The sequence below is a fragment of the Caretta caretta genome, chromosome 24 (genome assembly GCF_965140235.1).
Source record: "Caretta caretta isolate rCarCar2 chromosome 24, rCarCar1.hap1, whole genome shotgun sequence".
Taxonomy (NCBI): Eukaryota; Metazoa; Chordata; order Testudines; family Cheloniidae; genus Caretta; species Caretta caretta.
This window is the reverse complement of record NC_134229.1, coordinates 4,432,138-4,445,124: the sequence shown is the minus strand read 5'-3', so window position 1 is coordinate 4,445,124 and position 12,987 is coordinate 4,432,138. Positions and strand designations below refer to the sequence as shown.

Sequence of the window (12,987 nt, the reverse complement as noted above, 5' to 3'; positions counted from 1 at the left end):
CCGCACGCAGGCTCTGTGCAGGGAGAGGTCGCAATAACCCGGGGCTCCTTTATCTTTTCCAGAGGATTGCTCAGCCTGCTTGTGCTCAGTGGCTTTCCCTGGGCCGACTTTCTCCAGCTCCCACTTTCACTTTCAGCTCCCAGTCGCGGCTCTTCATAGGGGACGGGAGTCGAGCCATCAGCGCACTGGGGGTCTCTCTTCCACCGCTTCTTATGGGAACTCGGGCATAGCTCTTCCCACCCCAGGCCCATGCCTCAGTTTCCCCACTTATAAAATGGGGGATCGTGACCCTCACGGGGCACACGGTGAAAATTCAGACGGTTGCTGTAGCAGCGCGACAGGCGGACAATGTTTGTTACCTAGAGTGTCGGGGGCAGGCCGTGTGGCCTAATGGCTAGAGCGCTGGAGTGGGACTCAGGAAACCTGGCCTCCCTGCTGGGTGACCTTGGGCAAGTCGCTTCCCCTCCTGTCCCTCAGTTTCCCTTCCCCTTCTTGGTCTCTCTTGGCTATTTAGATTGTAAGCTGGTTAGGGCCGGGGCGGTCTCTTATTATGTCTATTACAGCACCGCACACAATGGGGTCTTGGCCCACGAGTGTGGCTCCCAGCCACTACTGCCATGCGAATGGAAAAGACGTGCCCCACTACTCTCTGCCGGATGGAATCTGAGCAATTCAGTGGCGTGTCAGAGGCCCTAGACTGCACTCCGCAAGCGGGTGATTCTCCCATAGCTCAGAACAGGAGGCTGAGAGTTCTGTCTCTGTGGCTTCCACGCCATGCCAAGAGGCCATGGCAGGGAATGGGATCCCAGGCTTGGTACCGTAGCATTTTTAGCATATGCCGAATCCTTGAACGCCAGAGTCCCCACTTTAGAGAGAGGCCGGCTCCCCCAGCAAGGGATGCTGCTCTGACAACAGCCCCGGGCCCTGCCCCGAGAAACAGGGCTGTGCGGGAGGGAATGTGACAGGCCTGAAGAACAGGACAGAGAAAAGAAAATAAGGCTGTACTCCCTCTCTGCTGCCCGAGAGCCCCAGACATCCCCTCAGCCAGCCTGGCATGCGACGCGTCTGCATTACTGCACGTCCCACACACTGGGCAGGGGGAGGGGGCTGGGCTGGCTCTGCAGAGGGGCACCTGGTGGATTGGAGCAGTGAGCAGTTTGGAGGCTCCCAGCAGTGCAGAGAGGAGATGGGCAAAGCGAGACCCGATTAACTCCCACGGGCTCTGGGGCAGTATCTGCTCTGTGTGGACGCACCGGTTGAGGCATTCACTCAGCTGGCCTCTGCACCTCCTCCTCCAAGCAGCACCCCGACCCTTTCCCGGATCACGCCATGCAAGGTGAACAGACGTCCACCAGGACAGGCAGAGGCTGGGCTGGGGGCAAACACACTCATGTCATCTGCCTTCCCAAGCAGGACTCCAAACCAGCTCTCTCGGGTGGATGGCAAAAGGCTACTTGGAGAGTCATGGAGCTCCCTGCGTATGCACAGAAAACCAGCCAGGTTCTAAACTCAGTGTCAAGCCAGAAAAATTCTGGAATTAAATCAGCATCTCCGAGATCGAGATCCAGATGGAAAATCTGTTGCAGTCTCATTTATTGAAGAGAACTTCACCCCAGAACTAGCGTCGAGTGAGAATTTCCCAGCCGGGCTTTTTCCCCACTGGAAAACACTGTTGCATTGAAATGGAAACTTCCCGCAGGAACACAGTGACTTTGACAAAACATCAGGGGTTTTTGGGGGGTGGGGTGGGGAAATCAAAACAAAGCATTTCGATAAGATCGTAATGCTCAATTTTTGCCATCTGCAGAAGAGAGCATGTTGACTTTCCATTTTGAAATTGGACAGCCTAAATTACGGTTGATGTTATAAGCGATAATACAACGAACATTTCCACAAAACAAAACCCGTGAAAATTCCTTTTTGCGGAAAATTCGGAAACTCCGATGCCGAACGAAAGCCAGCTTGGAAGTCATGGAAGAGACAGTAAGAGGAAGAGCCAGCCCGGGCCTGAAGAAGGCCCTGAGATTGGGCACCGTGCCGTGGGGGAACAGAGGCTAAGTGAGGCCTTCAGGGTGATGCATTTGAAGTGCTGGGTGTGCACTGAGGAGACGCTGCCCATGCTGCCCGTTCCCCCAGGGTCTGGGATGGTGTCACTGGGGTGGCCGACCCAATTGGCTTCCTTGGGGTGTTTGCTGGTTTTCTTTGGGCAGGAGGTGGGCCAGTGCAAGCTAAGCAAGGTCCGCCTCGCTCTGCGACTGGATGGGAAACCCGCCGTCCTGCTGGAAGTGGTACTGGTGATTCAATAGGACCCATGCTGTCCCCTGGAGTCGGTACGAACCTCCCCCTCAGCCACGGCGCTGGAAGAAGCAGTGCGTGTGACTCAATAGGGGGTGCTCTCCCTTCGTCGTCAGCGCTAGGGGTGGGTTGGGTGCCCGGTTAAACGCAGCAGCTCTTGATCACAGCAGATCTGTTAGGCCGGCACCTTAACGTGGGAATCCCAGGCACGTTCAGATCCCATCTCCTTAACTTACCCCCCTCATTCTGGGCTGATAAGACCCTTCCTCTCATCAGCAAGAGAGAGGAAAACGCTTGGGAACGTATCACACTGGCAAAGCCCAACAAGACTTTATTACGGGGGGAATTTCCAATAGCAAGGCAACGTGGCCAGATCCACCCACAATCCTTATACCAGTATCAGTGCATCAGCTAGGGGCGTGATTTTCTCACCCATCTAGTTATATCAGTGCAACTCCTAGCATAGACGCAGCTACACCAGTACAAAGGTACCTGAGCCCAGTTTAATTTATTCCCCTTCCTGTACGGGACTAAATCCCCCAGTTTAAGCACCTTTATACCAGTATACCTGCACCCTTGCTGTACCGCTTTAACTAGACCAGAGTCATTACAAAGGTTCTGCTGTTTTGTGTAGACAAGGGCTAAGCAATTTGCCCAAGGTCACCTTTGTGCTCCCCAGATTCCAGGGCCCCACTGCCAATCACAGCAGCCTCAAGGCTGCTCTTATTTAATGCTCTGTTTCTGTGCCCCCCGGGAAGCAGGGAATAGCCACAGTGCAGGGTTACGACAGTCCCACACCAGCCAGGGGGTTCCCCTACTCAGGGGGCAATTCTCAAGGGGCCATTTCAAGCCCTTCAGCTGCCAGAGTGGCCTCAGCATCACTGAGGATCAGGGGCCCCCCCAGAGGCACAAGGTAACAGACCTATCCCAGGTGGATCCAAAGCTAACACGGCTGGAATCTGGGAGTTCAGCCCCCGGCAGGGTCTCCCACGGAAGCCGCTGGGAGCCAAGAACTACGCCGGGGCACGCTGTACCCTGCAGAATCGGGCCCATAGGCTGCTCAACCAGACCTTTGCGGCAATCAGTGGCCCCTGGCTACAGCCGAGCCTCGACTTTGTCCAGGCGGGGCCACTGCTGCGCACCAGCCTGGCTAGAAAGCTGCCCTGCCCACCACCGAGAAGGGCGTGGCTCAGACAGCGTTATCCAGGAGGGCCTGGCTGCTGCAGGGGGCAGAACGCAGCGACCCAGGGGCCCACCCTGGAGCCGCTCCCACTCCAGCACCGCACCCAGCCTCTGTGCTTGTATCTGGAGCGAAACGTCAGGACTCGCCCTGCAGGCCAGGATAGACGGGGCGAGGCTGGTTCTGCACTCGAGGCACTTGCCTGGGAGAGCCAGGTTCAATTCCCCACTCTGCCAAACGCCACATGCCCCTGGGCAAGTCCCCTATCGTTAACAGATGGGGAAACTGAGGTTAACCGAGGGGAGGCAAGAGGAGGCAATTCAGGTGACTGCGGGCGGTGCACAGGTAGCCCGAGCGTACGGCGACGCGGGGCGAGACTGGAAGCCAGAGAGGACCACGGGGTCTGTCTGAGTCCAGCAACCACAATAAAAAAGCCTCTTTATATTCAGCCAAGCCCTGTCCTTTCGCTGCTTCTGGGGATGCAGCTGCCCCCTTGTTCTGATGGCGGGGCCGAGACCAAACCTGGGATCCCGGTCAGAATTAGGCAGGCCGGGTTCCGCCTCGCTCTCGAAGGATCGAGAGAGAAGAGAGCCCCGGGGGCGTCGCTGCAAGGAGACAGCAGGGGCCTGGGTGCCGATTTAGATGGTGTTTCCCTTTAAGAGGCTCCCGACTAGTTTCTTGCCTTTCAGAACAAATGGCGCGGCCCGCAGAGACCAGCTCCTTAAAGCGGCAGCGGAGCCTGGGGCCTGCAGCAACGAGGCCACCAGGATCCGGTTTCTCGTTTAAAGAGGCAGGGCGCACAAGCAAGGAAGCGCCAAGAACAGTTGAAGGACCCGCTCCTGCAGGGTGCCAAAGATCCACCTCCTCCCCGCACAACCTCAGCACCGAGGAGCCCTGTGTGCAGCCAGCAGCATGAGCCTTCTACTTAAGCCTCTTGGGGCCCCGATTCTGAAAGGTGCTGAGCACCTCGCCCCGCACTTCTCCCCCAGAAGGATCAGGAGCAAACCTGCAACACCTCCTCTGAATTGTCTGTAAATAAATAATGTGGCTGTAATTAAGAAGGGACTTGGATCCCATAGCTGCAGAGGGGGATGTCCCTAAGGTCGGGAACGCAGAGCGACTGCAGCAGCTGTGTGTATCCCTGTATTGCTACCTGCACCGATAGGCCCCCATGGAGACCAAGGCTCCATCGTGCCAGGGGCTGCACAGACAGAGGGAGATGCAATCCCCGCTCCGCAGAGCTGGAATTCTGAATCGACACAACCAAGGTCTTAAAATCAAGAGGAAGAGCGGCTCTGTTCTTAAAGAGCTGGGCTACGAAGATCTGGCTTCTATGCCCATCCCTACCACTGGCCTTCTGGGTCACTGTCCCTCTTGGTGCCTCAGTTTCCCCTCCAACTTCTTGTCTATATTTAGATTGTGAACTCTTTAGGGCAGGGACGGTCTCTTATCACACGTACATACAGTGCCTGGCACCATCTGTCTTGGTCGGGGCCCCTAAGTGCTACCATAATAAGTGTAATGATTAGTATGGAGAACAAAGGCGCAGAGAGATGGAGCGACTGGACCCAGCTGAGCCTGGAAACTGAACTTTGATCTCCTGAGTCCCAGGCTAGCACCTCAACCCCAAAGCCAACCTTCCCCTCCATCCTTTAGGTTACAAATATTATTTCATGGGTTAGGTTTGTTTGGATTTTTTTTTCTTTTAGGCAGTTGGGGTGATGACGGCCATTTGGTGGGCCTTTCAAAGCTGCCCGAGTCCCATAATGGCAACTGGGAGCTTAAACCCACTGGGGCTCCCGATAAATCTCAACCTAAAACTAACAAGACATGTTAACAATGAAAGCTGGTCAGTCATATTAATTACAGTACAGCCTAGGGACCAGCCAAGAACTCCATTGTGCTAGGCGCTGTACAGGCTCCCAGAGAGCTCCCGCTCCGAAAGAGCCGATGACCTAACTGAACTATGATCTAAATAAAATGACTTTCAAGCAGTCCCCCTGGTCACGCCTCCCTCCTGTTTATGCCTCTCTAGTTTTAATTTATTGTCTCTTTAGATTCCACTCTCACCTGATTTAGACCCTGGGTTTTTTGCACAAATGCACCAGACCAAAACACATTAAAAAAAAATCTTAAAGGTTTAAAGAAATTGGCCCATTTTTTGTGTGAGCAACACTGCTCGGTTTACTCACACAAGTAATGGGATTATCTGTGGGTAGGGTGACCAGATAGCAAGTGTTAAAAAATCGGGATGGGGGTGGGGGATAATAGGTACCTATATAAGAAAAAGCCCCCAAAATTGGGACTGTCCCTATAAAATCGGGACATGTGGTCACCCTATCTGTGGGAGTAAGGCCAGGAGTATCTGCCCTTCCAAGGCTGCATCCTGCAGAGATTTCCTGCCCTGACTAAGGATTGCTCGCTGGCAAAGGAGGTGCAGGATATTCCCAGTGTTTACTACCAGGAGCAAATCTACTGGGTCCTATTCCCCACTGCCCTGAAGCTTGTCGGGTTGTTTACACCAAGGCAAACAGAGAGCAAAACACTGTGGCTGTGATGTGGGAGCGTTTTACATCACTTTGCACTGGTGCGAACGGCTGCACAAGGCACAGGGAACAGAGGATCCGGCCCCCCACCTTCACATGGCTGTGAAGGGACAAGCTTGATCCTGCCATCAGAGAAATAATCACCCGTGAGCTCTTCGGGGCAGGGCATGTCTCTCGCTGTGGGTCTGTGCAGCACCCGGCCCAATGGGGCCCTGACCGGGGCCTCGAGCTCTTACTGGCCTACAAACAATAATAATAATAGAGCGGTTCTTTGTGTGCACTGCGTGGATCACATGCCCAATATGAAACCTGCCTGTGTTCCCCTCCTCCCCCACGCACTCGTTTTATAATTTGATCTGCAGGGAGCTCAGACAAGCTGGCTCCCCCCGCAGAATTCCCAGCGGAAATCTCAGCGCCCGATTCCCAGTGACACCGCGGAGAGGCCCGCTTCGGCCCGCCCTGAGGCACGTCAAGGGGTCTTAAAGTGGGTGCTCCTCTAATTCACCCCTTCCACACACTCCTAGGCCCCTCTGAAGAGGGGAATCAAGCCCCCCAGGCCACACGCAGCCAAAGGAAGAGATTTTTCCTCTCCTGAAGCAAAACTCCAGCCGGGAATGAAAAGACACGTCCCTTAGGGAGGTCCCAGAGAAACGCAGTAAGCCTCTCACGCTCCTTTTTGGCAACCCCCTTAATCAGGCTGGGAGAAACGTAACAGATTCGAAGAGCAAAATCCATGCTCCCCTCAAGCCAGAGATCAAAAGCCCCCGAACAAGAACTCGGCCCATGCTGCCCCCTTCCCGTCCCCCCAAACAACACCCCCCCCCCCCCCCCCACGCTGAAAACATTCTGATTCTGAGGATCACTTGTTGGCTCCTCCTCGAAAAGCTGCTTTCAAACACATTTCCAGGCCAGAGCCAAGTTATAATCCCCCTGCCCCTCCCCCCACACGGTATGAAACCAAACAGAAGTAATTCCACAAAAGCCAGGAGGGAGTTGGGGGTGGGGGGGGGAGGCTGCGCAAAACTCGCTTTCAAACAAGCTGCTCTTTGGGTCGATTTTTCCATTTGAAATCGCTTTCGTTTTCAGCCTGTCCCGTCTGCACCGAGGAGGAAGAGGGCGGGGGCAAATCCTCCAAGGAAATTTTAAACTGCATCATCAACCGCTTAAAAATAACCAGCAACGTATTCTGAAGCAAGAGTCTGTCTTCCCCACCCTCTCGCTCCGGAGCAACTGGATTCCTGGCAAAGTCTGTCTCTTAAAGACCTGGAGCTGGCTGCCGTTGAAGTGCATGGCGAAGGCTCTTGCTGTCTTTCTGTAAGAGCCCAGGATCAGGCCCCAAGGAGCCCAGATAAAGCAGCTAGGAAAACCACCCCCTCCCCGGGCAGCTCCTGCTGCAGCCCCTGCTCACACCTACGTCTGGGGACATCAGCAGGGCTCAGGAGAGCGAGGGTGGAGGCCCCAATTCTGCAAAGCGTTGGCACATGCTTAAATCCCCAGCTCTCAGTTACATACATGCGCCAAGTGCTTTGCTGAATCTGGACTTAGGCCTGCACACCAGCCCAATCTTACTCCTGTTTATTATTATTAAACGACGACAGTATGGCAGAGCCCAAAAGCCTGGATCAGGACTTTGCCATTGGCTTGGATGGGCCTATCCCAGGGAGCAGCAGAACACTCCCCCAAAACGCTCCAAATATTTATATTGATTTTTAAAACATTGCTGTTCACACACGCTCCAACCAGCCCCACCCTGGTTCCAGTTCAAACAAGGGCAGAATTCCTGCCAGCTGCAACAGAATCAGGCTCTCTGCACGGACCTGGAGAGGCCCCGATCCTGAGATGGGAGCTACGCCAGGGGTCCAGAGGCGCCGATCGGATTGCAGAATCGGGGCAATCATGTAGGCATCCCACTTTACAATATCCAGCTGTTCGGACACAGCCAGTAACATCAAATCAGGCTCGTTATGAAATAACAAAGTACTTTTAACCTGAGCAGCACCACTTGGGAGTGAAATTAAATTATACCCAATGCACGACTTCTTCGGCACCTTAACCCTATGGCTGTGTAACCCCATTCTGTACCAGTGCAGTGCGACTGCATTATAGGGTTTTGCACTGGTGTATCATCACCCATGTAGTTCCACGGGGGTACAATTCCCTAGCCCAGCCTCACGGTATCCGGCACACCACATGACTCTAAGGACCCCACATGTGCTCGGAAATAACACGTGGGACTTATGTTACAATCAAGCCACACACACAAAACAGGGCCCCGATGCCAATAAGGGAATCAAGTGGTCAGAAGTCTGAGCTTGTGGGCCTAGGACCCAGGTCTATTAATAGAGTTTCACTCGAACAGAGGCACAAAAACTAAACGAGGTCAAAATAAGGAGGAAACATCTGATCTGAAGTTCTGGTTTGTTTTTTTCCGCCGTTAGTTTGAACTAATGAAGAAAACACACGTCCACGTTTGTGTTACCAGCTTATAAGATATGTCGTCTGCAGGCCTGGTCTGACAAACCTCCCCCCCCAAAGCAGGCAACAGACCAGCACATGTGCTTCCAGAATTACCCCCGCATTTCCTAGGCTGAGCCAACACAGCTTCGTAGAGAAACTTTCTTAGCACTAGCTGGGCATTTGCTTTTTAGTACCGTGCAAAATTACAATTCCAACCAATCACACGACAAAGGAACCCCCGAAAGGGCCAGATCCTGAGCTGGTGTAACACATGGGCACTACTTTACACGATCTGGGGATTTGGCCCATAGGGCCCAGGGCACCTAAATGGAACTACTGTGCCTTTAAATTAAATTTACAAGATAAATAAACAAGAACCCTTAAAGCTCTGACAAAGACGGCAAAAGCAGTTACCAGTGACCCCCTGACTATAGCCTTAATTCTGTTTGGAGTCTAATATTACAAAAATAAAGAAGAGCTCTGTTTGTTGCACTGAAGATGAAATATGACAATCCCCATTGGTACCCCCTCCAGTTCCCCTCCTCCCACTAAAACACAACAGGGAAAGTCTAGTTTCACTTACTGTCTCCAAGGAGATTAGCAAAAAAATGCAGGAGACCCTCCTAGCAGGAAACTCTGAATACAACCGGGTTCACTTTTTAAACAAACTGCATCATTAGCAGGCAATAGACCAAGTGATATTTATTTTTAAGTTGCAGCCGCTTTTAGTGCTGATGGAATAATAATGCACAATCATAGAAAATATGGAGAAAGGTGCAGTCATATAAAGTAGCCACAAAACCACAATGTATATATTTATTATAGGTTTCAGAGGAACAGCCGTGTTAGTCTGTATTCGCAAAAAGAAAAGGAGTACTTGTGGCACCTTAGAGACTAACCATGTGCCACAAGTACTCCTTTTCTTTTTGCGTATATTTATTATAGTCTACTTTGACTCCCAGCTACATGTGTATGAACTAATTTTTGTTCCCAGAGAGGTGTACTGCACAACATGAAAACAGACAGGACCATGTAAACACTCATGGAGCACTAAAAATATCCATCTGGCTTCCATATATTTACGAGCTTTTGTTTCAGAGCAATATATGTATTGTCCAGCATGAAAATGCACAGGGCAGCATATATAAACACACATTAAAACAAAGCAATAGATTAACCTAGTTATAAATCTACGTCGTTTCCTACCTATTTATTATATGGTCTAATTGCAGGTTTTGCGCTCACACAGAGAACAGCATATACACTGAATTTCTTTTTTCTATATAATTTATCTGACCTGATTTCACACAAACTATATGAAATACACCTCTCACGTGGAAGCTGAAATTCGATCCTATGAAAAATGGCTGAAAAGAGAGATGAAGAAACTACAAAACCTGAAAGCCGATATTACACTCTCTTGGGCATAGGTAAAATTGAGAGTTATACAGATAATCTTAGGGGTTATAATCCTTGGAAAGCAGGGCAGTGGTCCACTTGTAATCTGTAGGCTCCCGGGCCCTGTTCTATCCCAGTTTTTACAGTGTTATCCTCTAATCTCTGTTTTCCAGGGCTAGTCTATATAGGTTCCCTGGCTACGTTTAAATTTCAGATCCACAGAGGTTTATAATCTAAATCTCCCTCCCCAGGTGGTGCCCCACTTCCAGGTCTCCTGGCCCCCATACCTATAACCTAGCCTGGGAGTTTTATAATCCCATGCACGGGCTGCGTCCCACTCCAGATCCCCAGGCTCCCTCCCAGATCCCCAGGCTCCCAATAATCTAAAACTACGAGCTCCCATGCCCGGCTCAACGTGCGCTCTGCCCGGCGGGGGGTGGGTGGGAGCAAGCCTGGGCCAGCCGGGGGCGCTGAGCCTGGTCGGCCTTGCACCCCCCGTGCAACGTGCAAAAGCCCGCGTTATGCAACGGAGAATCCCATTGAAGGGGGGCAGTGTCGACCCCCCTCCCTTTGCACACAGCCGCCCCCCCCCCAAGCCCCGATCCCCCTTGCAGGCTCCTTACCCTAGCAGGCCAGTGGGGGTAGCCCTTCATCTTGGCAAACACCAGGTCCCCGCATTTGTACTCCTTCTGCCTGTTGGACCGGGACATCTTCGCCTTGAGCGCCAGGCTGCTGGAAAGTGGGGGGGGGGGTGCGGGCTTAGGTAGTGGGGGAGGAGGGTGAAGTTTGGAGGCAAACCCCTGCGATCCGGCGAGCGGCTCTCCCCCACCCCTCCGGAGAGCAAAGCGGCCTGGGGGGGCTGGGGTGGGGGGACGGGAGCCGGTGGTGCTAGAAGCAGGTTGGCTCCCGGGAGACGGGTCGGTGCCCCATGCAATTGTTTGTGTTTGAAATTCAATTGCTCCCTCCCTTCCCCACCCCCCCTCCCGGTGGATGCGATCGGAGGCTCGTTTGCTGATGCCTCGTCCCAGGCACACCACTTGGTGTGAAGCTCCCCCCTAAGGAGGAGCAAAAAGCCGGGGGGGGGCTGCAGTCAGCAGGCTGAAGGCGCAGAACTCAGAGCGAACAGATACAAAGGGGGGGGGGGACTCGAGAGAGACTCCGGCCTGCAGACGGTCAGGTGCGAGCAAACACAAGTTGCAAAGAGCGAGTCCGTCGTTGCTACATTTGTCTTGTAGCAAAAGCAAATATTCCTAATCATCAAGTATCCAGGGAAGGGTGGCTTCCGGGGAGGGATCTGGCTACAGTTGTTGCAAATCAATAATTGATTGTTGTGGTTGGTTTTTTTTAAACTATCAATGAAGTGTCCAGCTCCCAGGTTGGGGAGGTGGAATCCAGCTCCCCTTTGTCACGTTGTCAGACAATTATTAGTCCTACAAATACAGCATCCAGGTGACTTCTTTGGAGGTTGGGGGGGGGGGGGAATATTCAGCTAGATTTGTCTTGTTGCAAACTAATGACAATACTTATTAAAGTATTTAGCCGGGCGTGGGGGGGAGCCTCCAGCTAGAGTGGGCGGGATTGTACCATAATAATTAGCTAATGACAAAATATCTGGCTTCTAATGAATTATGAACAATCTGGCAAATGATTATACAGGATTTTGGTCCACGGTTTTCAAGGTAAAGCCACAAATATTCAGCAACAGTTTCCTCTCTCTTTGCCTTGGAATTAACTCAAAAGCTGGCCCCCCAGTCTTGCAAAAATGTGTACACCTGCTTAACTTCACATATGTACCAACCCCACTGCCATCAACTGAATTTATGCCCAGGCATAAAGCTAAAAGCATGTGGCCGTCATCAGGGCCTGAGCTGATTTCAACTTGTCGGCTGCCCTGGTCTTGCAAAGAGCTCTGGAACAATTTGCTGGGTCAGGCTTTTGCTTTAAATCCAGAAAAAAATAATGTAGTTAAGATCCCCATTTCCGCAAACACTTAAGCACCCAGATAACTTTCCATTTGTGAGTAGCTCCACTGAGTTAACTGGGGCTTACAAAGTGTATTTAAGTTACTCACTCATGTCAGTGATTGCAGGAGCTGGGCCTAAATGTGTCTTGTTGCAAAAAAGGTAGGAAAAAATATCGGAAAAGAAGAAAATACAAGATAATCCAACTAAAGATACTTTATATGGACAGAACGTTCTGGTTCAGAGCTTCTATTGGTCCTGTACAAACAAATAAGTAAATAAAGTTTCCAGCTACAGTTATGAACAACGGCACAAATACTTAAAGCCCCAACAATGAAGCTACTTATGTGTATGTGTCAATTTGGCCAACTCTGGCTATATTTACTGTGTTCCTTAAAGCTGGAGTCATAGGATTAGGTAAGAATCTTGGCTTTCATTTAAAGAAGAGATGTTTCTAGCCCTTTCGGTTGCAAATAAAAGCTTGGAAATGTGACCCGACCCTCCCCCCCCCAAGGCTCCAAAATGAAAAGGGGAATAAAAAGAACCCAAAATGTGTTGTTGTTTACAATCTCGTGATTTTTAAGCCAATGGCCTGCTTGTGTGGTTCCAATTCCAGGGTCAGGGCCTTGAATAAAGGGACTACACACAGTGTGTGAAGTCAAGCCTGTGCGTAAGTCTTTGCAGGATGGCAGCCAAAGTTGTGAACAGACCAGAGAGTTTTAAGTTAGAGTCCATCGGGGTGGGAGGTTATTGAGTTGTTAATGTCTGATTCATAAGCTCTCTCTACCACACTTTTCCCCAACACTAAAATTAAAAGTAGCCAGCTTAAATCAGGACTGAAACTGATGCATATTGGGGATTTCCACTTCTGTACTCCCCGTTCCATTTCATCAACAGACAGTCGAAAGAGCAGGGCTAGGGGTTGAATGGGGAGAGCTCCTGGCAGCTGAGGGCTTGATCTTGCAAGGGGCTGAGGTCCATCCAGATCCTCAAAGATAATTACACACCTAAAACTCCCATTCATTTCAACAGGAGACGGGCATCTAACTACCTTTGAGGATCTCAGCCTGACTGTTTTGGCCCTGACCCAGCAAAGCATTTAAGTACATGAGCAGTCCCATGGAGTTCAATAAGACTACCCAGGTGCTTA

General features: G+C 51.5%; 1 protein-coding gene across 1 annotated transcript in view; it reads right to left on the bottom strand.

Annotated features, from left to right (window-relative positions):
- The window catches only part of HDGF (heparin binding growth factor), a 30,198-nt gene extending 19,336 nt beyond the window's left edge, over positions 1–10,862 (bottom strand). The window contains exon 1 of the mRNA XM_048827872.2: positions 10,500–10,862. Within this exon, the coding sequence (XP_048683829.1) occupies positions 10,500–10,586 (87 nt within the window). The 5' untranslated portion in view covers positions 10,587–10,862. The remainder of the gene's footprint in view (positions 1–10,499) is intronic.
- Between the last annotated feature and the right edge of the window lie 2,125 nt (positions 10,863–12,987).